General features: G+C 35.2%; 1 protein-coding gene across 3 annotated transcripts in view; it reads right to left on the bottom strand.

Moving 5' to 3' along the window:
* The window catches only part of EMB1895 (ARM repeat superfamily protein), a 234,797-nt gene that overhangs the window by 152,669 nt on the left and 54,437 nt on the right, over positions 1 to 27,691 (bottom strand). For all 3 annotated transcript variants that reach the window (XM_089801186.1, XM_089801187.1, XM_089801184.1), the window contains exon 2: positions 12,129 to 12,577. In XM_089801186.1, coding sequence (XP_089657312.1) covers positions 12,129 to 12,577 — 449 coding nt within the window. The remainder of the gene's footprint in view (positions 1 to 12,128; positions 12,578 to 27,691) is intronic.

The following is a 27,691-nucleotide window of genomic DNA, read 5'->3' as shown; positions in this document are numbered from 1 at the left end:
CGGCTTCCATTAGGTCCACCTGATGGGAGGGCTCCTGTAGCTCCTGCAGCACCAATTATTTCAGTAATACCTCTACAAACACCTTCGGCTTCTCCTGCAGGATCACCTCGCTTCATAGATGCTTCACCTGAGTTTGATCCAGCGTCTTCTGATGAGGATCTTGTTGATCAAGCATCTCCTAGTACAACTGTTGGTCAATCTCCTATCCAGCCTAAGTGGTGGGCTAAGACACTTGTTGACCTTTGTGATGATGAGCTCATTAATGGAAGAATTGCTTAGAAAAAGAGCAAAACTATAGATTCTGATACCTTTGCTCTTATGGCCAACATTCACAGTGTGTTGAACCTCAAACATATTCCGAGGCTAGACGAATTCCAGAGTGGGATCAGGCCATGACATCTGAACACCAAAGCCTGCTAAAGAACAACACCTAGGTCCTTTCTGATCTTCCACCAGGGAAGAAGCCCATTGGCTGCAAATGGGTCTACAAAATCAAATACAAATCAGATGGTACTTTAGACAAGTACAAAGCTCGTTTAGTGGCGAAGGGCTTTTCTCAGCGTCAGGGCATTGATTATGAGGAGACTTTTGCTCCTACTGCAAAGATGAGCACCATCAAATTAGTCTTAGCCGTGGCAGCACATTTTGGCTGGAAGGTCCATCAGATGGACATCAAGAGTGCTTTCCTGAATGGTGATCTTCATGAAGAGGTCTACATGACATAGCCTCTTGGTTTTAAGGTTGTTGGTAAAGACCATCAGGTTCTCAGATTGGTAAAAGCTCTCTATGGCTTGAAGCAGGCCCCTCGGGCATGGTACATCAAGATTGATAAGTACCTCAATGATCAAGGCTTCAAGAGGAGTTCTTCAAACTCAAATCTGTACATCAAGACTACTAACAGTGACATCATCCTTCTGGTTATTTATGTGGATGATTTGATCCTCACTGGCAGTTTGGCATCTTTGATTCAGGGAATCAAACAAAATTTATGCCAATCTTTTGATATGACTAACCTTGGGCTCATGCATTATTACTTAGCTGTTGAAGTTTGGCAAATAGTCTTTTGGTATATTCATCTCTCAGTCCAAATATGCCAGGGCCCTGTTAGACAAATTCCGAATGTAGAATTGCAAACCTGCAATTACGCCTATGGAGAAAGGTCTCAAGTTATCAGCCAACTCTAATTCTCCTTCCGTTGATGATACTACATACAGGCAACTAGTAGGCAGCCTCATTTACCTCTCTGCTACTAGGCCTGATATCATCTTCGCAGTCAGCTATATTTAACGCTTTATGACAGCTCCTAAGGCTAATCACTGGATGGCAGAAAAGTGTGTTTCGTTATGTGAAAGGCACTTCAGATTATGGAATTTTGTACTCTCGAAGTTCCAATCCTAAACTCAATGGGTTCACAGATTCAAATTGGGCTAGTTTTGTTGATAATAAAAAATCAACATCTGGGTATGTGTTCAATTTGGGATCCGCTGCAATCACATGGACCAGCAAGAAGTAGCAGGCAGTTTCTCTCTCTTTTACAAAGGCTGAATACAGAGGGACTGTTAAGGCAGGATGTGAAGCTGTTTGGCTTCGTCGGATGCCTGGGGATATGCAAATTTTCACCAGCCGGACCTACTACTCTGTTTGTTGATAACGAAGGCATTATCAAGTTAGCACGAAATCTAGTCTTCCATGAACAAACCAAGCATGTGGATGTTCATTGTCATTACATACGATAGCTGGTTGAAAATGGGACTATAGATTAGCAGTATGTTCCTACCACAGATCAGACTGCAGATATTCTCATCAAGCCTCTTGGTCCTGATAAGTTTGTCAAATTCAAAGGACAGCTTGGTGTGTTAGATAGATTAACCATTAAGGGAGGGTATTACAATAATAGATAAGTCGTCTATTATTAGTTAATGGTTATCTCTTGTAAATATCTTAAGCTTTAGTTTGCTTTCGTTTTTTGCTTTCTCTAAAATAAAATGTTTCTATTCCTTACGATAGTTTCCTAAGGAAACATCATCTCATTCTTTTGTATATATTGACCTTTCAACCTCTGTTAATATCAAGCAAGTATTTACCAATTACTTTGTAATATATTAAACCTGGAAATAAGCATACACTATAAAAAACCAGTATACCTCAACTCCTTTTGTATGTCTCTAACTGTATTGCGATACTTGAGAATGAACTATGCCTCACATTATCCTTAGATGAGTCATTTATGGGTCCCTGAGTATAATTATTTTAAGTTCAATTAACCCCATTCTATTTATGGAAGTTTTAAGGTTCTCTCACTAAATTGATCAGCAATTGGCAGAGCTGACCTATCATTCGAGTCCCTGTAGATCAACAGTATGGTTAGAGGACTCATTTAGAGGATCATGGAGCTTTCCAAGGGCTGTACAAACCATTTCAAATGTCCTATATTTTAGGAAGGCACTTGTTTTTTAGGGAGGTCTAGCAAATGACTAGTTGATCACCCAGAGGACCATGGACTAGAGCAGGATCCGTCTTGAGCAATTGCAAGCGTTTGGGGACAGTTTCCTACTTTTATGGTGGATTCCAAGTTTTAAGAAGGAATTCCCAATTGGTCTGCAAGACTCGGGCACCATTAGTGGTCAGGTTGTTTCAAACAGATTCCAGTTTTAAGTCCAAAATAGCTTTTTATGAATAAAGTGCAAAATATTTTATGTAAATTCACTGGTAAACTTTGTCACAGACTGTAATTTACTCACTTACAGAATACTGATTTTATTATCCTCTCTTGCAGGCATAAGCGATCACAGTCCCAAAGTTAATATTCAGACTTGAGGAATTAAATTTGGAAGTTAATGCTCTTGGTTCTTCTGATATCCAATTGCAGGTATAAGAACTATTTATGTTTTCGATAGTTCTATCTCTTGCAACTATATCCACATATATAGCCCGTTGAAAGGGCAGTCAAGACTATTGATAAATAGGAGGCATCACATTTCGATCTGATTAGTTATTAGTCCCAATCCTAATCAGGAGTTTTGGCAAACAAACTAATATACACCAATCATAATTAGTGATAGTTTAAATAACTAATGTAGATCAATCAATATATAAGGCAATGCATAATAATAATGCTTGATCGATTTCAAAGATGATTCAGGGTTTCATACCTGGAAAACGTCTTCAGTCAGATCACTGATGAAAGGAGTAGATGTTGGTTTTATATATATAATTTTTGTACATATGCATGTATACCAGTTGACAAAGTGAACTAATATACATGTATGAGTCATCAGATTTTTATAGACTTACTAACCAATGCTACCAAATTTAACACTCCCTCTTAGCTAGGGAACGCAACCAAGTATGAATGGTTTTAGATATCACCTAGCACATGATATCCAGGAGTACACATAATATCAAGTCAGCATGATACTTGTATGTCCTAGTATGTGCACTACCATCACGTCGCATGGTGTCTACCATAACATGTCATGGCATGTCCACGGACAATACGTCACATAATGTCCACCGTGATTATCTCATTAAGACCAAATTGATCTGCAATAGATATCAAGTCAGCATGATATCAATCAATTAGTCCGAGAGATATTAGCTATCAAGTCAGCATGATAGTAGACATTGTAAAGTCATCACCTTACAATGTTGAATACAAGTGTATATTATCAAAAAGATCATCACCTATCATTAATATACACAAGTGAGGCCCATAAAGTCATAGTCACATATATGACAAAAGAGTTTACACATTAAACATCTTATATATATATATATATATATATATATATATATATATATATATATATATATATATGTTAGTAAAAAAGAACAAATTTTGAGATTTAGTCTCAATTAATTACATTCAACCATACCAAGTTTCTTTCTGAGGTGTTCCACTTTGACTCTAGAGAGAGGCTTGGTGAGGATATATGTTGTTTGATCATTTATACAAATATATTCCAACTAAATTGCTTTCCTTTCAACCATATCCCTCATGAAAAATAGGATTAACTAAGCGCCTGATGCAACTTCGATTGTCACAAGAATAGTAGTAGGTTTCAAGAACTTTCCGAACAATCCCACAATCAATTTTCTAAGCCATACTACTTCTCTAGCTCCCATGGTGGCTGCAATGTATTCGGCTTTAATGGAACATTGTGCTACAAAAGACTGCTTCCCACTTATCCAAGAGATCATGGCTGATCCAAACAAAAACAACATCTAGACATGCTCTTTCGATCAATCTCACTTCCAGCCCAGTAAGAATCTAAGTATCCATGTAAGTCTAGATCAACATTCTTATATTTGAGTCCATATCCAATAGTACCCTGTAGCTACCTCATTGTGTTTAGCAGCAACAATGTGTATTTCACATGATTCACACATTAACTGACTCAAGGCATTCATTACATAGCAAATGTTTGATCGTGTGTTAACCAAGTACATAAAGGATCTAATGATTTGTCTATATAGAGTAGTTTCTACAAATTTGGATTCAGTTGCTACTACTTTCAACTTTTGTAAGTTTGTTTCCATGGGTGAGGACATAGGCCTACAGTTTAGCATTCTAAACCTTTTCAGAATGTCAACAGTAGACTTTCCTTGATTTAAAAGGATACCATCAAGTTTTTGTTAAACTTCCAATATCAAAAAGTTGTGTAGTAGACCCAGATCCTTCATATCAAATTCTAAAACCAAATCCTTCTTGCATTGAGCAATTAGGTTATCATCTCCTGTAATTAGTAGGTCATTAACATATAGAATTAATATCAACATGTCACCTTTAATAACTTTAAATTAGAGATTTGGATCAGCTTCATTCTTACAAAAACCTAGTCCTATAAGGTATCTATCAATTCTCTCATAGCAGGCTCTAGGAGCCTATTTAAGTCCATACAGAGCTTTCTTCAATTTGCGTACATGGGATCCTACATCATCAATCACAAAACTATCAAGTTGTTCTAGATAGACTTCCTCTTCGATAGTCCCATTCAGGAATATTGTCTTTACATGCATCTCGTGTATCTTCAAGACCTTTGTTGCAGCAATGGCTATAACCCCTCTAACAGACGTATATCTAGCAACTACTACAAATGTCTCGCTGTAACCAATTCCCTCCTGTGAGAAACCTCTTGCAACAAGACATGCCTTATGCTTCTCTATAATGTTGTCTACAGCATGCTTCATTTTGCAGAGCCATTTAGCTTCGTTATCGAACTCGTGCCTTAGAGGCCGAATCTGGATTCGGATCCAATTTGGATCTTGATTCATGCCTAGATTCATGCAGATCCGGGCAGGATCCTTGTTTTACACAGTGGATTTGTCCATGGATTCGTCTAGATTCACCGAATCCACTGTGTAAAACAAGGATCTTGCCCGGATCTGCACGAATCTAGGCACAAATCCTCAAGGATCCAGCTCGAATCCTCAAGGATTGACGATTTTAAGTGGGTCTAAGTTATTTAATATGACCTTTTAAATATTTTTTTTGCTATCTAATCCGAAAATGACCCTTCTATGCATTATATATACTAAAAACTAAGAGAAATATACATATATATATTCACGAATCCTCCATGAATCCTAATTGAGAAAAAAAATCACAAATCCACGGATCCAATTCACGTGCCTGAATTGGATTTGTATATCGAATCAGTAACTAAGCCATTTAGAGGAAACAATAGATTTCCCTTTAGGTTTAGGTACTATATCCCACACATCATTTTTTAGAATGGATTGATAGTCTTTTGTCATGGCATCTTTCCATACTTTGTGTTTAAGAGCTTCAATTACACTAGTAGGCTTTGAATTTGAAGTCTCGTTCATTACTGTCACGTAGTTTGATAATATATTAGGCCTCTCACTCTCTCTAAAAGTGACTTTTGGTGCAGCAAAGTTTTTTGCTCCCTCTAAATCTCAGGACTAGTATGGTTTTCACTAGGGTTTTCTTGTTACTCCCTCTGAGTCCCAAAATTAGGTTCTTCCTCTGTATTCTCAAAAGAGTCTTGAATTTCTAATTGATCTAAGATCTTAGACCTTTTAAAGGCAATGTCTTCCTCGAATGCGACAACTCTATCAGCCATAGTAGGCCTTGATCAAGTAGGTATATTCTGTAGCCTTTAGAAGTTTCACTATAGCCTACAAAAATCTCTTTTCTCCAGGAAGGTCCTAATTTTTTCCTTTTCTCTTTAGGTTCATATATGTACAAAGGACATCCAAATATCCTAAGATGGCTTATATCAAGTTTCATCCTGTAAAGGCCTCTTCTATTCTTTTATTATCAAGATGTGAGTGAGGACTCTATTTTGTATGTAGACAGTTGTTGTTGACGCTTCTACCCAAAAAAAAGTATCAAGATTTTGGTCATACATCATTGATTTTGCAGCTTCCACAACAGTTTTGTTTTTCCTCTCACCTACCCTATTTTGTTGAGGATTATAGGGTACAGCGAACTCCCTCTTAACCCCAACATTAATACAAAATTCTCCAAAGATTTCGGAAGTGAATTCTTTCCCATTGTCAGTTCTCAGGGTTTTAACTTTCTTTCCAAATGAGTTTTCTGTTAGGACCTTGAATTCTTTGAATTTCTTAAAGATCTCTTCTGACTCTTTCCATTTCAGGAAGTAGATCCAGGTCTTTCTAGAGAAGTCATCCACAAAAATTACATAGTATAGAGACCCTCCCATTGATGGAGTTGATATAGGTCCACATAAATGTGAGTGGACTAGCTCCAATACATTTTCAGTTTTGCTTAGACTATTTTGGAAGGATCCTTTAGTGTTCTTCTCTAATGCACAGCCCTTACATGTTCCATTATGGATTGTGTTTAGTTTGGGAAGTCCTGTTACTAATTTTTCCATAGATGTTAGAGCTTGAAAATGTATATGTCCTAATCTTCTATGCCAGATTTCATTGGAGTCATTAGTTTCATGAATGAGTGCTTGTTTGACTCAATGTAGAGTTTGTATAAGTATCCATTCTTACACCTATTGTTTTAGCCTTTTGAAAGTACCATTGTTTGGCCATGCCAATTCTTTTCCATTCATGAAAATGACTTTGTATCAATTATCTTCTAGGGCAGATATAGATACTAGATTCCTTTTAATTCCTGGTACAAACAATACATCTTATAGTTGACTGTTGGATAGTAATGCCAGAATTAATTTGATGTTACAGGTCCCCACTCCTTTTATAGGATGTGCAGAGTCATCTCAGATGGTTACCTCTTCCACAATTTCTTCAACCATAGTAATTGAGGACATAGTAACTAGTTAGAAGTCTTCTTTAAAGCTTCTGGTGTTGATATCTCACCAACTGTGGATTATAGGCGTTGCGAACAGCTTGAAGTGTTCCCTGCCTCTGCAAGGAAACCAAAATCAAAAGGGCAAGAAGACAGTGAGGGCTGAAGCCTCCATGTTCTTAGATACAGACTTTATGGTGGATTCTCATCGTAGCCTAGGTTTTGTATTCCAATTTTTGGACTCTAATACTATTTTGTATATGATTTATATCTGTATGCAATGTGCATCTAGGGAAGTTTTCCCTAGGAGTCTTCCTGAGTACTTTGACTACTAGTAGCATATGTAATAGTATATTATAATGACTGCAATTTTTGAGGTTGTATAAAAGTTAGTCTCTACCTTCTGTAGGCAATTTTCAATATCTGCTATCGAAGATCTTATTTCATCCGTCTTTGTTTCTGTCTGTAGAATAGACTTATCCAGGTTTACGTAAACTCAGAATGTAAAATTTCAATATAAATATAAATATTATATGAATTTGGTTGTATATGGGATCTCATTCTTTCGGTTTAATGCGTTTATCAGAGTCGACTAAGATTTTATGTAGCATCCAAAATTTAGCAGAATTAAGCTGTTTGAGGATATTTCTCAGGAAAAATTGAATTATGTAGTGATAAGCTCCTTAGAAGACAATAGTCATAGAAAGTGGTAATCTAAGTTTAAGGTTAACAAACTACCTCCAGCATCTTTAGCAAACGACTTTACAACTAAGTAAAGCAGATAAGAAATAAACACTTCTTTTCGGACAATCACCAAGACGCAGTAGTTACTTCAGAAACAGTGCAGGTCAAGCTAGATTATCAAATACCTAATCTTGTAGCAGGTCACAGATCTAGATCCTGTATGAAATCAATTGGACGGGAGCTAAAATTATTAACTACAATTCAATTCAGCTGATTTAAGGAACTGAGTATTTTAATTATAAATTTTAGGATCCTCTATTCTAAGGCATCATCCGGAAACATCAATGTATTGAGGCAAAGAATAAGTAATATACTAATTCATAATGAGCAGCCTTCTGAGGTAAGGAAACTTGATATGGCTAGAAGCTATTTAGCTTAAAGACTCTATAAGGTGATTCTTTTAATAAGAATACACTACTCCCTTTCAGACAATAGTTTTGCACCTATTATTAATTATCTCAGGATTACAAGAATAGTAGCAGTAGGAAGATTAAAAAATTCAGAAACCATCCAATCCCCATCGCAAAATAAATTTAACAAGGACCTATACTATCTGGCACTATGTGAAACAGGGCAACACACGATAGGGACTAGTATTTAAAGCTAATGAAAGCAATAAACTCAAATCTTCAGCAAACACTTATGATTCCTAATACACCTCATGTAGAGTAACCAACTGTAGCATTATTGACCTAAAATAAATGTCTACCAACAATTAAGAATAATAATGGCTAAGTGAAACAGATGAATAGCTAATATAAGTAAAAATAAAGATAAATGTCTATTAATTCTCCCGTCCCTTTCTACTAATAATAATGGATGTGAGAAACAGATTAGTTGCCAATGTAAGCAAACAAGGCAGGACAAATGCTGTCTAAATCGAATGAATACCTTTTGCATAGAGTTCTGTATAGAGTATAAATCCTAGAAGCACAGGTAACTGTGATATCTGTCTGAAAGTGTAAATGATATTAAAAAGGGTAAAAAGGATAATCTTAGGAAAGGCCTCCTGAAGCTTTCTTCAATATTTATAAATAAAACTAACCAAAGGTTTCTTTAATCTCATAGAATTTAAAATATAATCCATGGAATCTGAGAAAACTCCAATTTCTTTAAAGGGTTTTGGAGGGAGTCAAATTTATCACAATATGAGGTATTATAATATTTCTAGTCTAATTGTTTTGATACGATTTATACTCACATTTAACATTGAGTTTGAAGTATGCTTGAACCTAGATGGGTGGAAAGCCAAATCTGAAGAAGATAGTTATCAAAGAGTTAAAGATACGGCTCCACATGTTAGGAAGGAGCTTCATCCAAGATTTAAAGACACGACAATTTAATTGTAATCAAATCAGCCTCCAAATGATATTTTGGAGCTCTTGTAAGCCCTTGTAAAGACAATTATCTGATGTATAAATTTTGCTAAATAATAGAGGGTATGCGTTCACAAGACCCCAGGATTCTTAAGGGGCATGTGTATTTTCTAGAACAGGACTTCGGTCCGGGGCTATACTGGGGGTTTTCTTACACGTTCTTTTTCACCCGGTGCCTGCACTTTGAATGGGGTAAGTAAACAAAAATCAAATTTCCGTCTTAGATTCCTATTGGGGATCTTTCAGAAGTAATGACACATAGAGGAGGTAGTGAGAAATTGGTGAGCATCATATTGGAAATTTCTAGGTGAACCTCACGATTTTTTATAAAAAATTGTTTAAAATTTTCCAGAAATAAATTCTAGGTATTGAATACACATATTTTAAAACTTTGCCAAAAATTATCTCTGCCATAATGCCATAGTCATAAAATTATAATTGAAGGCTCTTAAATAAAGGTGGAGGATACTCCATGTATAGACATTTCAAACAGCTTTCCGTAACAGAAATTTTCAAGAACTAAAGACAGAACAGAAAGTTACTAAACTAACAAACTTGCTCATTATATAGAAAGTTGCTAACTAAACTAACTCTAAGACTTAAATGACCAGCTGAAAATTAGTATTACAATATGACTTTACTAATAATACACCTCTCTACCAAACAAATAAACATAACCTGCCTCAAGGACTTCATAACATTCTCAAAATTTGAAGACCTGCTTGATATGCTGATGGTTGTTGCACTTGTATCATCAAATCAGATCTATTTTCTGTAAAGGTTTGTAGGATCTCTGATAAAAATAAACTAAATCTCTTTTGATGCAATATCAATATATATTGATATAGATATTATCAGGACTGTATATACAACTGAACCTGGTTCTGATTAATAATATCGATGTGCTCTTTATATGGTAAGTAGATCGATAATGTTTCTGATCACAGTCCGAACGATATATGTATGTAACAGGTTTGAGTGAGGCAACGATATATGTCTTTTATTTGATTGTTATCACTGGTGAAGAGCAGATCATTGCCCTTGTTATTGATGATCTGATTCACCCAGCAATCAGTGATTAAATATGAGAAGTAGAGGTTGGCCACGTAGAGTCATGGCCCTACGGGGTCATGCACTTCTAATAAACTAATTGTTCCAATAACAAACTAACAATAATCAGACACCGATTATGATTAAGTATATGACGATTAGTAAACATATGTTACGGATTTTATATATACGTGTGTGTGTGTGTGTGTGTGAGGAAATCACAGATTATATACTTAACATATCTGCGAACTTCACTTCTTCTGAAGCTACACATTAACATTTTCCAGTGCTTACATGCCATTGTGCTATACAATTTTCATAGATCGGTAAATATTGAGATATGGTTCGCACTAGAATTGGAGCCTATAAATCTTCAGAGGATTCTTTGCAAATTGAAGAAAGAAATCCATGCAGGAAAACATAAAGGAAAATGCTTAGAAGGGCATAGAATTGAAGCCTTATAAAGAAAAATCAAAGATCCAGCAGTCAAAGAAATGAAAAAAACAAAAAAGAGAGAACTCCTATGGTCAGGGAAAATGTGTTCACCAGATAATACACATACTCTGAAGCCTCATATCAACATGAGCATAAGACAATATTGAACCAGAATATGCATGTAAGTAGCAAACAGTCATTAATATTATACACCACAAAGACAAAGGACAGAGAATGGTTATAAGAAAATATTCAAATAGGATAGTATCAATTTTAGAGCAGAGAAGTAAATGGCATATTGGCAAACATTGATCACAAAGATTGGGGATCCACGTGCTACAATCATGATGATTTCCATGTATTCAAGAATTGTTTATATTCTCAAGGGCATAGCTACCCAGTGTGTGAAAACTTTGTAACTCTCTACTATTTGCCTAATTCTGAACACGACTCTCTTTTTACAGATGTATCTCTCTAAACAGAGGAACGTTCCTATGACACCAATTATCAAAGAAACATGACTTGCAACAAATAAAATAATTGAGACCATATTGCCTCAATAGATGAGGAACTGACAACTTTCTTACCTGTCATTGTTATGATACAAGGATATGTAAGCACACAGTTACTGAGCAAACAGAAGGGCATTCAATATTTCATCTGACAACTGAATGAATCATAAAAATAGCATGAGTTATGACTATGTAAAGACAAATCAAATACATCATATCAAATGTGCCAAGGATTCATAAAGACAATATATAGCTATTTTTTTCTTGTACTCGCCATGTTTGAGAAAAAGAAATTAGGGGCAGTCTGAATAAGTTGATACAACAAGATGTGGTGTCCAGAATGAGAATATTTGCAAGAGAAATGCCTTCTGTTTGGGTCTCTAAACTGTTCTCCATAATAATATATATTTTAGAAGTCTAGTATATTTTCACAATTAAATTTGTTCCAGAAAAAGAACCAGATAATTATTGATATAGCTTAACTGGTAGCAATGCATCACCTTCAATTCAATATAATCAGATCCGATCAAAGAACTATAATGACATGCTTTGTGATGATTATCCAGCTTCAACAAATCTGGGAGCAACCCAAAATACCGTAATGAAAAGCTTAAAAAAACAATGGAATAGACTTTTCGTAATTTCCGTTTAGTTTTCAAATTATTGCTTGGAAAAATACTGCCAGTTGAATTGCTTAAGGATAATGATAAAGCCTTAAAGATAACAAAACACAGATGTTCACCCCAAAAATGTGTAGCCTAAGCTCACCTCTAGCAAGTAAGGCGAATCGGTTGCATCAATTATTAGCCGTTGTACTTCTGCACTATCTTTGCCAAGATCAGCCAAGCAACCAAGAACTCGTAGGGTTAAAGATCTAGCCACAATATCACCACTACTAAAGACTTCTTTTACTCTTTTCACTATTTCAAGATGGTCAGGCACTCTTTCTTTTGCAAGAATACCATCATAATTACCTCCCTTAATATCAAAATGACGGTTCTTTAACTCTAACAGGAAAACTTTCAGAACACACAGTCGTGTGAAGTTATTTCCAGTTCTAAAGACATCTGCAAGGCGCAGAAGGATAGAATTTGCAAAGGCCCTATCTTGCCAGGACTCTAGCTTAAAGAGGTTTCCTGTCAATTCTGTGACAGAAGGTTCTTCACTCCACCTCTGAAGCCTTGGCCCCATCTTCATGATCGCCTCTACATGTGCACCTGAAATACAAGAAAAGACAAATGAAGAACGTGCCCATCTCATGTCTGGAAAGAAAAATATTTAAGTAAGCTTATTAAGAAGAGAAAAATATCAAAATTATTAGAGATACGCCACAATATCAAATATTTAGTTTAAAAAACAGAAATGAAATCAATAATAAAAAAGTACAATGTCCACCTACTTCCTTTACTCAAAATTAAAAAAAAAAAGTGGTAGTTGATCCAAAAAAAATCCTCGAGGTAACATAACTTTAGAGAGAACAAATGTTCTAATATTTTTTATCAATGGCCCCAATTCATCAAGATAAATAATTGTCCTTTTTGGAACTTTATACTGAATCAACATTGAGAAGCATCTTGCTGCTGAAACCCAAGTGAGTTAAAGCGGTGCGTGAGCAGATTAAAGGGAGTAAAACAATTATAAATTTGTTCAAATGATGAAGAGGCGGGCTAAGTCGCTGGTTCCACTTTCGGATCAGGTTTGGGTTTGGGGGTTCGGTCAAAAAAAAACAATTGAGGGTTGGATTCATCTGTTAAAAAACATATAAAAACAAAAATTATATCCATATATGCAGTGGTAATTAAGCTCAGAATACACAATTATTAACCAAATAACATAACAAATTACACCCCATGCAGCAGTAAAATATTAAATTCTTGTGTGGAATAAATTTGTTGTCATCTGAGGTTGTAGGATTGATTGCTGATTGCTCGACATATGAAAATGTGGATAGGAACAATATATTGCTCCTTCAGAGCGTTGTCAGTATGCATACAAATTTTGCACACCACATCTTTTCATCTTATGGTTCTTGAGTCTTCATAATTGCTCATATGCATGTAGAGAATGTTGTTTAGGAGGCTCTTTACTAGAGTTGTAAATTGTAATGTTTAACCCATGCTGCTTGTATTCAGATCTTGTCTAGATTGGCATATGATACCTAGCCATGTATGTTTGAGGTTCTGGTTCTAGATTGATTTCAGTCTCAACTCTCAATTGGTTTAAGGGACCAAAATGTCCTATTGATCTAAAAATTCAGAAACTAACAAAATTCAGTGATCACAAATATTGTGCATGCTGTGCCACTTGTGAGTCAATTGACAGTCTTATAGAAAGAGAGAATTGTTTATCAAATCAAAAAGAAAACATGCTGTAATATGGTAATTCAACACAAGAATTGAATTATTTATCTTAAAAATCTACTGAAGAGAGACACCCAGTTGTATGCCAAAATATACAATTCTGAAGGTGAATTTGGCTTGGGTTTGCCTAGGTTCGTCCGAGCCAAACCCATAGGCTGCAGGACGGACCTTGGCCAAACACAGAGGACCGGACCAGAACCAGAACCCAGTACAAACTAAGCCAGGACCCAGAGGTTGCAACTTTAGGACCAGATGCACGTAGAGTATTAGAAACTAAAGAGGATATTGACAAGAGAAAAAACTGACTTATTAAAGTAGTCTATGTTGAAGAAATAGCGTCAAAACAGATCTGCAAAAATTAAGCACATTCACTTATGCTGTCAATATATGACTTCAAATTATCCTGATACGGTGCTCTGTGCATTGACTTTGAAGAAATTGAATTAAATCAATTTAATCAGCTTCAACCAGTTCGGCATCTAGTTTAGTAGCAATTTTTTTAATCTAAATTTATGCATTGCAAAATCAGCATTATCTTTAAAGCTTTAAAAAAAAATAAACAAAGCAAAAAACTCAAAAAAATCAGAAAATACAGCTCAAAACCAAAATTGGACTTAGTCAAATACCATATCTGACGAAGGCCACTACATGATATGCATGAGGGTACTAAGAGTCCCTGATAGAGAAGGGGAAAAAATCAGTAGGTGATCCAGATTGTGAGTTATTTAAGAACTCTCGTTAATACATAGCCACTAATTGGACAAGCCTTAGAGAGGATAAGTGTGACCCTTGACAGATTGAATTTAGATTGCCCTAGGGATAGGCATAACAGTCATGATAAGCAGAGCAGATCAGTATCAATTGCGGGAGTAGTAGAACTCCATCGCTGTTGGATGGTACAATATATTCTGTTCTATGTGGTAGGACATGCACCCAAACAGCTGATAGACCTATGTTGCCCCTTTATCCACCTAGAGAGGAGCTGCCACCAGTTGACCCAGTTGAGGACAAGTTTTAGGATGTTGTTATGGCTGCTAGTGATGACTAGGCACACCTCCTAGAGCATGTTAGATGGGCCTTTCCCTCTTCATGGGTATTGTGCACAGTGTACAGCCAATAGGAAGTACTGTGGTGGTAGACGACCTAGAAAGCAACATATTGGTGACCTCAAGGAAGCTACTACCAAGCACACTTTATGTTCCTTTGACACTAAAGCTAGGATCAACGCACGAGCCTTGGTGCACAAGTTGGACATCTACCTTTCAGTTAAGTCGATACCTAAGGAGGAGGTGATTCAGATTGTACTGTTACACTTAAAGGGTATGGCTTATGATTGGTGGCATCATGGTTTGGTTACCCAAAATCATGGTCTCATTTATTCCTATGGGGAGGTCATTGAGCAGTTGATTGCTAGATTTGAATGTAGGCAGGTTGAGTTGTACTGCAAGGAACTAGCATTGATGCAACTGATTGTAACTTATATTAATGAGTTTCAACACATTGTTGTTATAGTTCTAGAGATGCCTGACAAACGTGTGGTGGTTGTTGTCGAGAAAAATTAGAAAACAGCCGATGGGTAGATTAGCATGTAGTAGGTAATTGTTATGTAGCCGACGGGCCCCTTCGGGAAAGTTCTTGTGAAGGTTCTTCAGGAAGTATATGTACACCATCCAAGATCATTGTAATCATCATTGGAAGCACTATGTAATCTCTTCGGCATATATGCAAATAATAAAAGGAGTACTGTTGTGTTACATGTTCTTGTCTATTGTCTGTATGCATTAATAAACCGTTTACACCATACGATAAACAGTGGTGATATTCATTGTGGGATTACATGAAATGTTATGAGGTTTGGTTAGAACTTTTAAGCCTAGGACTTTACAGGAGACTGTTTAGACTAGATTAGAGCTTGATACCTTACCATGACCTACTTCTTATCAACAAGATAAGAAGTCTTCCAGGAGCTCCAAGCCATCTTAGAGGTCCTCTATACAGCACAGGAGTGCACCACCTTCCCCCAAGATGGATCAGGAGTCACATAAGGTGTGCAGGGCAGCTAATGTTGATGCAGAATAGATAGATAGGATGTCTCCATGGGACATCAGCTTTTAACGCTTGTTCCCACTCTAACCCATACTATTTTATGGCCATGCAGAAACTGGATCACGATCATCTGAAGGAACAGAATCAAAAGCAGAATCAGGTAGCCCTATTTATCTATGATGATGAGTTGAGGAGGAAACTTTGCTTCTCATGTAAAGAGCCTTGGGATTGGAAATCAATGCCTTGGGAAAGGTAAGGTATATCTCAATGTCTCATTGAGGTTCATGCAGAGATGGAAAACAAGCATATACAGGATACAGGTTCAAAGGTCAGTAGTGTTGTGGGTGAGCAAGAGACTCGGCAGGTGGAACTAGAAGATTACGCCTTGACAACTAACTTATATCTTGTAGGATTTGCTGAGATTGATGCAGTATTGGGAATCCAGTAGTTACAGTCTCATACAGGTATATGCAGGATTTCAGAAGGATGGAATTGAAGTTTATGGCTGATGGTAAGAAGGTTTCTTGAAGGTGCTTTCAGATGATGGGTCTGTGGTAATTTCAGCACATAGGTAGGAGCCTTCCTTGACCTATAATGGTAACAGCAACATAATATCTCCATTTGATGAGAAAATAAGCCACCTAAGATAAGATTCTCTACACCATAACATGGGCGAGTCGGAAAAGACACTAAACATGTTCCATAAGTAGACACAAAGTGCAATGAAGGCTAAGGCAGTTGCTGCCCATGCAAAATAGCAATTGCAAGAAGATGGTAGTGGTTGCAAATTCATGGAGCAAAGAAAACAGCTGAGAGAAACCTACTTTAGATCCATATTTCTTCCAAGAGAAGAATGTATGCAAGTTGGGCAGACAAAGGAAGACCTCATAGGCAAAGAGACAAAGATTGAAATCAGTCTTAAGTTTCAGTTTGAGAACAGCAGTAATATTCCACCTTTCTCATAACATTGCCACTAATAGTTACAAAGAAAGTAATGGTCAAGTTCCTACTATTGATGGACTACAATATGCTACTATGGTACATGATAATTCTGATGATGTCTCTTGTCTTAGGACTGAATTTATGCGTGTTGGTCAAGATGATGTAAAGCAGGACCAAGTTTTGAATAAAAAACGGCTGAGAAGAGCTAAGCAAGCTAATACTGTGGATCACCAAGTCAAGCTATACCCTTAACTTGCTGGTGACATCAACTTTTCTATTGATGTTGAGAGACATGGATTGCCTTTTTCAGAGTTTCCAATTGAGGAAGTTGACCATTCGCATTATGGTGATTGTGATTTTGTGGATGTATCTCTTAGTGGGCTAGTAACTTTGGAGTCATATTCATTGAGAAGTACTGGCATGCATAATTCATATTTGAGTTCATCAACATATCTCTTGATATGGAAGCAATATCCATGTTGATTGGGAACTTCATAGTCTTTAACTCCCAATGGACTAGTGGCTGCACAAGCTGAAATCATATAGCACTTCCTGATTTGGCATTGACTACTTCAGTGATTCAGTATGAGAACATTGAAGAGTATTCCTTTTGGATATTCTTTGATTGGCATTGGGTTGATGATATGTTTATTACCATCCACGTTGTTGAACCTCTAAAATTATGACCGCGAGGCAAGGTGGATATCTGTATTGGTTTTTTGCTAAGTTGCCGGTACAGGTTCGGGGACCAATTTGGATTCGAGTTCGGGATTGTAGGTTTGAGCAAAAAAAATCCATTTGGGTTTGTTGGGGGGGTTCATGAGTGTGTGTGTGTGTGTGTGTACATAGTTGATGTTTTGTAGTTTCAGTCACATACATTCTATGAGACTAAACTATTGATGATATATAAATATAAATATATAGATATATATATTATATTTAATATTATATGAGACATTATATATATATATATATATATATATATATAATACTATTATTAAGGAAATCATTTGTAGTTGTTCAGGATTGAAACCTGATTAGAGATTGGGCATGAAGAGGCATAATTTCATGAGATATACCCATGAATTGGCATGTCTACACCTTGTGAAGACATGTCTTTTCATGGATATGTCTATTCACACCCTACATAATACAAATCCGATCCCAAGGAAAGACATTGAAATTAATATATGTCTGCTCTTTGGAGTTTAGTGAATACAAATATCAGATTCAGAATTACAAATTGATATTCAATATTTATCAATATTGAATTGTCATAGCATACACATTTGCAGCGATCCTTTCTACCTCAACATGGTATCAGAGCCAGCTTACAAATGTAGAAAAGGAGATGAAAATGAAAGAGATTATAATATTTTGGGCAGCTTTCAGACTAGTGCGAATGCAAAATGTTGACCAAATTTAAAACGAAGATCGATAAGGTAATGGGGCTAAGCTTTTATTCAAAAAAGCCATGGATCCTGGATAGTCTTGGTAGCGGAGTAATTCAGTAATTTGGTAGCGGAGTAATACAAATCCGATCCCAAGGAAAGACATTGAAATTAATATATGTCTGCTCTTTCAAGTTTAGTGAATACAAATATCAGATTCAGAATTACAAATTGATATTCAATATTTATCAATATTGAATTGTCATCGCATACACATTTGCAGCAATCCTTTCTACCTCAACATGGTATCAGAGCCAGGTTACAAATGTAGAAAAGGAGATGAAAATGAAAGAGATTATAATATTTTGGGCAGCTTTCAGACTAGTGCGAATGGAAAATGTTGATCAAATTTAAAACAAAGATCGATAAGGTAATGGGGCTAAGCTTTTATTCAAAAAAGCCATGGATCCTGGATAGTCTTGGTAGGGAGTAATTCAGTTATGGAATTATCCGATGGAAACTCTGATAGACAACTTTGATGATCATGATGGGCCTGTTCGAGGAGTGCATTTTCACAAATTAGAGACATTATTTGTGTTTGGAGGTGACGATTGCAAAGTTTCGGAACTACAAGATGCAGCCATGCCTTTATAGATTCCTAAGGCACAATAAAAAAATTCACAGTTAATTTCCATGACAAGTATAACTGGATTGCTAGTGCAAGTGACAATTGGACAATAGTAATCTGAAATTGGGAATTTGAAGTTTGTGTGCCTGTCCTTTGTTATCATAGTGTGTCATGTCTGCATTTTTCATCCCAAGGAAGACCTGCTTGTTTCTGCATCATTGGATCAAACTACTCATGTATGGGATATGAATCCTTTAACTAGAAGAATTATCTATTCGCATATGTATTCAAGCTTTCTGGATGGCAAATTTCTTCAACAAAATGAACTCCGAGCTCAATAGAGGAGCCAACGATGGCCATGTCAAACTATGGCTAATGTATGATAAAAGGGAGTTAACCATTGAAACAGCATGTCAGCAATTAAGACGAGCCACGAGTGAACTAGAACTTGGTCAAGTAAATGTAATTGGAGAACAATCAAAATAAGGAATAATTCCATTTCTAAGTTTTAAACATTCTTTGATAAAAGTCCTTATCATCATGGTACGTAGTGGAGCTTAAGATATTTTGGTACTTACTAATTGATAAATAATGTTTGCTCAAAGATGTTAATTAAAGAGAAACTATTAAGGAGTGAAGAGCTGCAAAAGTTCACCTCCGAGATTTTAAAGAAATAAGGCAGTGTTAAGGTTGTAGCTTCTCTTGGATTGATTTTAACATGAGATACCTTGTTGATAGTAAATCATCTTTAAGATAAATATCTTATATATATAATATATATTATATATGTAATATAATATATATTATATATATTATACATTATATATATCATTATATAATAATATATTACATATATAATTAACATATTAATATTACACATATGGTTAAGATGAGTTACATGTATGATTATTTGTCTTACTATTATATTAATATGTTAACTAGTGATGTTTAACCGTAGAGACATGTCTCTTCATGAGACATGTCTCTTCCTCTCGTATTTATTAGCCTCCATTTGCATTTGGAACACAATCAAATATAATGGCAATTGTTAGTACATTTGCAGCGATCCTAGATTTCAACATGGTATCAAAGCAGGTTGCAAATGTAAGAAAACAAGAGAAGAAAGTGCTAGAAGTAGAGAAAAAGATACAATGGTCTAAACCTTTACAGCAGATATAATCTGATTGCATTCGTACAGAAAATGTCTTGTGATCTGTGTTGATGTTGTATTTTCTTTGGTCTACATCGGCATTTCAGATTTAACTTGGTTGTACATTACATTTATTGGAAAGATACAATCTTCTATAATAATGTGAATGGTTCAGATTTTCTACACGGTTTAGTGGTAGTCAGAAAATGTCTGTCATGATTATCTTCAGCGACTACCTACTTCAAATATAGAATACATATGTCTAGTTCTAACAGAAGAGACACACTATCATATAGTATTGACATTATTTTTTTAACTATCAATTTTTAGAATTAAAAAACATTGTACGTTTCAAGTAATAAACAAATGTTGTCTATGGTGTGTGTTTGTCTGCCCGAGTGTCAACTCGATAAGGGACAAGCATAAGAAGTTTTGATACACGTTGAAGATGACTCAACAGTCAGAATTTCTGAAATACAAGTGTCAAAGATAACTAGGTGAAGCTGTAAGCAGTTTACAACCGAATAACTTTCTCAACTATTCAAATTGATTTAATGTCTTTGTCTATATGAGTTCGTAAGCCTTTTGAAGACGATGTGAAATGATCACTGCATTTTAATGCACAAACAATCACAGTGTATATGGCACGAATCTAATTTGGTAGAGGTGAGTAAATTTCTATAATACAATCAGAAAAATAGAGGAGATAAGACATGAATGCCGAGCATGCCAAACTCAAATACACTCAGAAAATTAATGAATGAAGTTTGCATTGGCAAATTCAGATGTTATGGGATCCCCAGTATGCATATTTAGAAAACAACCAATCCTTGAATGGTACAGAAGCAACGTGAGTCAGAGATGGAAGATCATAATCTACGTAAATAAACTTTCATCATATTGGATATTCATTGGAGAAGCTTATAGTAATATTGAAACTATATCCATACATATCTCACCCATGTAGTCGATACAAAGCGATAGAAATGGATCAGTATCTCTAACAAAATTTATCCCAATGTAGTCCGTTCGCATATGTGCAAACTCATACCCTACATCTACTGATCCATAGTGGTGAATAAGTAATCAAAAAGGCAATATCGGGAGTGCTTCATTAAAGATAGATCTAACATCTTCTCTATCATGCCCATCGATAGACAGTGCATTCATGTTACCGCTAACCTCAACTTATATTCAGACTGCAATCCACAGAAGGTGAAGCAGCAAGATGGATAACTTTGTGCAGAAAGAGACACTGATTTTCATCTTCAAGATAAGTTTGGCTCGCAGACCCTCGCTAGAGTCCAACCTATCCAATAAGGAAGGAGATGTGCATTAGACAAACACAGAGAAGAATGGAAATATCCATGACACGTAATACAGATTTTGCCACCGGCAATAGTATCATTACGTGGGATAAGTTTTTTTTTTTGGAGAACATATATGATTGGGCCAAGAATAGTAAGCAAAGATGTTGGAAACCATGTCAGGAAGAGATTAGAGGAAATGAACAATACAATTTTTTAAAATATAAATTTACCCTTCTAAACTTAATCAGTCAAAATCATGTTGCTGGACAAGGTCCATAAGATGCTCTGTTGCATCTCACCATGATGTTTTATAAAAATGAGTTTCCATAATGTATGTCCTGGACTCGTCAATACAATGAAATTTAAAACAATCGGTCTTCACTAATTTAAATGCCACGTAGAACAAGAGTGCCAGAATGTCATCAAAGGACATTTATTAAAGAAGTGATAGTTAAGTAAAACAACAGGTTACAATCAAAGAGGATCAAATGCATATTGAGAGTGATCAAATGTAACTCACTCAATTAGAGTAGTTGACACATGATAAAGGAAAATGAGAGGTAAGTATTACAGGTATATTATTATTTTAAGTCTTCCTTACACATCATTTTTATATACATTTATAAGGAAAATATCTTAATTTAAGAATGATAAATTAGTGTTCAATTAATATATTTTTATATATACTACAAGTATAAGATATATATATATATATATATATATATATATATTAAGATTACAATTTTTTTGTATTAAATGGGAATTATCGATATTGAGTACATTTAATTGATTATAAATTAAGTATAGAATCGAATTTCCAATGTACTTATAATAATATTGAGAATAATCATTATATGTGATTTTTATTTTACTATAAGAGCTATATGCCTTGATCTTTGCCTTGATCTTTGACTACATTTTTTAGAGGGAGATTGTTGGCTTGCCCTTGCACAATTCCTATTATATAGTCACCATATTGAATGAAATATGCTTCTATCTTGAAGAAAGGAGGACAGTTGAATACTGAGATCTATAGAAAATAGAAAATTAAGTCGAGGCTCCTAAAGTTTAATATTCTTTGGGAAAAAAGAGAAATTATATGGGCATCACCGAATATGAAGGAAAGACGAGAAATTATTGCATTAGATACTTATTGGAAATAGGAAAGTTAAAGTTAACCATCCTACAAAAGAAATTAATATAAGGGGTGAAATAAGTACCCTTGAATTAATGAGTGGCATTATGCAGTGTTAAGAGCACAAAGAAGAATTGTCAAAGGGCAAGGATATGGATCATGGTGAGGAAAGATTTAGGAAGTTTGAGGAGGACACTTCAATTTTTCAAAGTTATTGGGGAAGATTAATATGTTGGATGGTATTATTATTGTTGGCAATGGGTATAGAACCCGAGCAAGAACACAAGGATCATCCCGAGCGAATTGAATAAAAATATAACTATGGATATTCATCTCCAAGTAGAAGCGATGTTCTTTTCAAAGCTATTGAAGTAGACCATTTGATGGTTCAAATTGATTATGTGGAAATTTTACATTGTGGGGGGAATAATAAACAATGCTTCATTCCCAATTGAACCATCTTTGGAAAGGAAATTTTACATTCTCTAGTATCTATGGACCCTCATGTGCAAATAAGTATTCTCATCTTTTACATTTATCTACTAATTTGAAATTCTATACATACTATAAGAGTTATTTTCTTTGATCTTTTCCTTTGTATCTAAAGATGATCTTGCAGGAAAAGAAGAATGGTACATTAGGCATATTGTGCAGACTCAAATCTGATGACAGTAGCTCTATAGAAGTTGTGATTTAGAATTTATTAGTCGTCTAATAATCTAGCTCGTTTTAAAGTGAGGCTCAAGAGGTGAATATCTTTGATGATTAAGATTATGAGTATCCTTTCATATCAAGAGGGAGTTCAATAATTCATCAAAGACAACCTTATACAAGGAGCTCAGAAGATTGATACTTAGACGAATTCTAACATACCTGTGTATGACTACATAATTGTAATGGGGGCTACTCATGCGTACATCACGAGGAAGTAATAACTTGTCACCTAAAGGTCGAAAGATTAATATCAGATTCAGAGGGAGTAACTACTAGACCTGACTTACCAATATCATTGTTTGGAGGGAGAATTTTTTGAGGTGCAAATTTTTGCATCTTCCCTGCAAGGAAAAGTTCAAAGTGAAACTCCTTGTAATGCATTATTCTCTGTGAGAGAAAATTAAGGTGAAAACCCTTGTACCACCCTCTGACTGGGTTCGTGGTGGTTACTATTTCACATATGATATACTCCCCCGTAGGAATATCATCAGCATTCATGGTAACAATCTCCCCCTTTGGCATTAATGGCAACATAGATGAAAAACATCTAAGGACGATGAATACCAAATATATCTCTTCCCCATCTACCTTTACTCCCCATTCATGTTGCTCATGAATGTAAACATGCATCTCAATCTCAGACAGTATATTCTTGCATCCTTTACAACCTGTCATATCAAGTAACCAACATGCACAAGGAAGGAGTTAATCCCCCCCATTCATAAGCATCTCCAAATCTTCTTCCTTATGACATCAATCAACACTCTTCCTCAAAGGATGTTTTCCAAAAGGATGTTTGTCATGTACACTTCTCTCCCCCATTGACATCAATGACAAAGATATCATTATGTACATTCTCAAAGTTCAATCATTTCCAAAACAATATGTTCAAGCTCAAGTGTATAAAGACACTATTAAATTCTAATATTGAGAGTTCTTAATGACTCAACTCAAACACAGATACTCCCTCATAGGAGAAGCATCAAGCATCTAGTCCAGATAAAGTAATAATCCTCTGCTACCAACTAGATTGATGCTCTCTGCACCAACTACTCTGTAGTAGGTTGGGGCATAACGCCAAGCATACCTCTCAAGTACTCAAATGTGTCCTTAGCCAAAGGTTTTGTAAATATGCCTACTATCTGCTCCTTTCTGCAAACATATTCCAATCTGATTTCTCTCTCTACAACTTTCTCTCTCAAAAAATGATATACATATATGCTTTGTTTTTTAATGTAAAACTAGATTCTTTGACATACTGTATTTGCATTATCACAATGTGTGATAATAGGTTTAGTAAACTCTATTCCAATATCCTTTAGCATCTACTTCATCCAAATAATCCAATTACAGTTATTTGTTGCTACTACATACTTTGCTTCCGATGTGCTCTATGAAATGCAATCTTCCTCCCAAAAAGAATGCTCCACCACTGGTACTTTCTCTGTCATCTACACTTCATGCCCAACCAACATCAGTATACACACATAAAGCAAAATCATGTGATCTGTCATACCAAAATCATAATCAAGTGTGCCTTTCAAATATCTGAAAATTCTTTTTATTGATGCATACTGTCTCTTTAGGATCTTCCTGAAATCTTGCCACAATTCCAACTGCATTAGCTATATCGAGTCTAGTATGTGTCAAATATTGTAATCCACCAATCATAGATCTATACTTTTTCTGTTCAACACTAGGGGATTTATCTTCGCTAGACAATTTACAACCAATTACCATAGGTGATTCAAGGGGTTTACAACTTTCCGACCCAAATCTTTTCAACAAATCTTTAAGATACTTAGCTTGTGATATGAAAATTCCATCTTTTTTACACACAACTTGCAATCCCAATCATACTCATCTCAAATTCCTTCTTCATTTCTTCTGAAATATCTTGTTTCATCATTACCTCCAAAAATGATGTCACCCACAACAATTTCAACAATCAGTAAGCCATTATCATTCTTTCTCAAATACAAATCACTAACAGCATTACCTTTCACGAATCTCAAACTTGTCAAAGGTTTGTCCAATCTTGCATACCAAGCTCTAGTGCTTGTTTTAGTCCATACTGTGTCTTTTTCAATCTACAAACCATATCTTTTTTATCTATCAAAGGAAAACCATCAGGGTATTCAATGTATACCTCTTCTTCAAGTTCTCCATTTAGACAAAATGACTTGACATCCATTTAATAAGCTGTAAAGTTTCTGTTAGCTACATATGCCAAAAAATTCATTGTTTCTAATCTAGCAATAGGTGCAAAAGTTTCTTCAAAGTCAATTCCTTCTTACTAGAATATCTTTTACATATGTATCTTGCTTCGTTTCTTACAACTTCACCTTGTTCATTCATTTTGTTTTTAAATACTCATTTGATTCCAACAGCATTCTTTAGGTCTAGGAACCAATTTCCAAGTCTTGTTCTTTTCGTTCTACTCTAATTCTTTTTTCATCGCTTTAATCCAATAATCATTTTTACAAGCTTCATCTACATTCTTAGGCTCAACTTGAGAAATCAAACACAATTCTTCACTGACCTTGTTCTTTGTCATAGCTCCTTTATCACACTTCCAATTATCTATTTGGCAGAGTGCTTCTTTGCCACATTTCTATTAGTTGTCACATGTTCAATTCTGATTTTTGCTCTAGGTTCTTCTCTCTGTATTTCTCCTTGTAATTCAGTCTACAAATCAATGTCAATTTCATAAAACAATTCTTGCTCAACATTCTTATTGTTAGTCCTCTGATTATTCTCTCCATCAGAATCATAGTCAAGTATTCTTTCCTAAATTCTAAACTTTTTATCAACTCTTACATTAGCACTTTCAACAATAGTCTTTGATCTTTGATTAAAACATATGTATGTTTTGCTTTCCAATGAATAACCAAGAAACATTCCTTCATCACTTCTTGAATCAAACTTTTCAATATCATCATCTATTTTAACATAGCATTTACTTCCAAGGATTCTAAAATACTTCACAAAAGGTGCATGTCCAAACCAAAGTTCATGAGGTATCTTACCAATGTCTTGTCTAATCTATACTTTGTTCATAATGTATATTGTTGTGTTCACTACTCTCCAAAATACACGTGATACATTGTTTTCAAACATCATTGCTCATGCTGCCTCTGTTACTAATATGTTCCTTCTTTCTGCTACTTCATTATGTTGTGATGGCTTAGGGACTTAAACCTATCTCTTTATGTCATCATCTTCAAAAAAATTGTTAAACTCGTTTGAAATAAATTCTCCTCCTCTATCAGATCTCAAGCATTTAATTTCTAGACCAAATTCATTCTCAATTCTACTCTTGAATATCTTGAATTTCTCAAAAGCTTCAGATTTATCTCTAAGAAAAGCAACTCACATCATTCCAGTAAAATCATCAATAAGAATCATGAAATATCTTTCACCACAGTATGCTCTTGTTCTTGTAGGATCTCTCAGATCTGTATGTACAATCTCCAATTTCGCTGGAGTAGTAAATGTCTTGCTTGGAAATGAACTTTTCTTTTACTTTGTCAATATACATTCTTTGCACATCACGTTAGTAGGTTTCACAATCATAGATAAATCTCTAACTGCAAATGTAGTACTGACCTTCACAATGTTATCAAAGTTGAAATATCAAAATCTCTTATGCCATAACCAACTGCCATCCACTTTAGCAATTAAACAAGTCATTTCATAGGGATTCAACTGAAATACATTACCTCATGTCCTTGTACCAGTACCAATCCTGCCATCTTAATCCTTGTTAATGCAAGTCTTTTCTGAGAACTACAACCAATATCCCTTGTCAACAAGTTGTCCAACACTCAAAAAATTATGTTTCAAACCATCCACAAAGTAAACATCTTCAGCGTTAGTCTTTCCATCAAGTGTAATAGATCACTTTCCTTTTATGTGACATGCTGCATTATTTCCAACACTAACTACTCCTTCATAACTATTGAATTTAAAAAAAAATTATTCATATCTTCAATCATATGATGGGAAAAACCACTATCCATAATCCAATCTGACTTTTTCTTTTCAATTTGTGATGCTAATGTTTTTTCTTCTCTTATTTCTTCTTTTTCAAGGCTTTCTTCATTAATAGCAACAAATCCAATCTCGTCATCCTCACCATCACTATCTTCTGAGAAATTTATAATTTCAAAATCAACTTCACCATCCTCATCAACATAGAAACAATCTAAGATACTTTTGATTTGTAAGGTTTCCTAGGCTTAGAATTTTTTACTCTCTTAGGACATTTAGAAGAATACTAAACAAGTTATTTACATGTCCAACAAACAAAAAACTTGTTACCTTTAGGTTCTCTTTTCGTAAGCAAGGCAAGTTCTTCCTCAATCTTCTTATCTTCATCTTTTGCTCAACTGCTACTAGCATAATCTCCACTTGTACTTGCACTTCTTGTCAATATAGGTCTGTCTCTTTGTATGTTGAAAGTTGTCTCTACTCTAGGCAATTCTCCATTCTGTTTCATCCACATTTCAAATGTTTGTAATCTTGCAAGAAAAGTCTCTCTCGTAAAATTAGGTGTGCAAGGAATAACTTGTTCAATCGCCTGTGCTCTCTGATGATAAGCAAGTGTTAAGGTCTTTAAGATTTTCCACAACTTCATCTCATGTCTTTTTACC

This window comes from Cupressus sempervirens, chromosome 9 (assembly GCF_028749045.1).
Source record: "Cupressus sempervirens isolate cs-2001-9-10 chromosome 9, ASM2874904v1, whole genome shotgun sequence".
Taxonomy (NCBI): Eukaryota; Viridiplantae; Streptophyta; class Pinopsida; order Cupressales; family Cupressaceae; genus Cupressus; species Cupressus sempervirens.
Note: the sequence above shows the minus strand (reverse complement) of the source record. Positions and strands in the feature narration are given on the sequence as shown.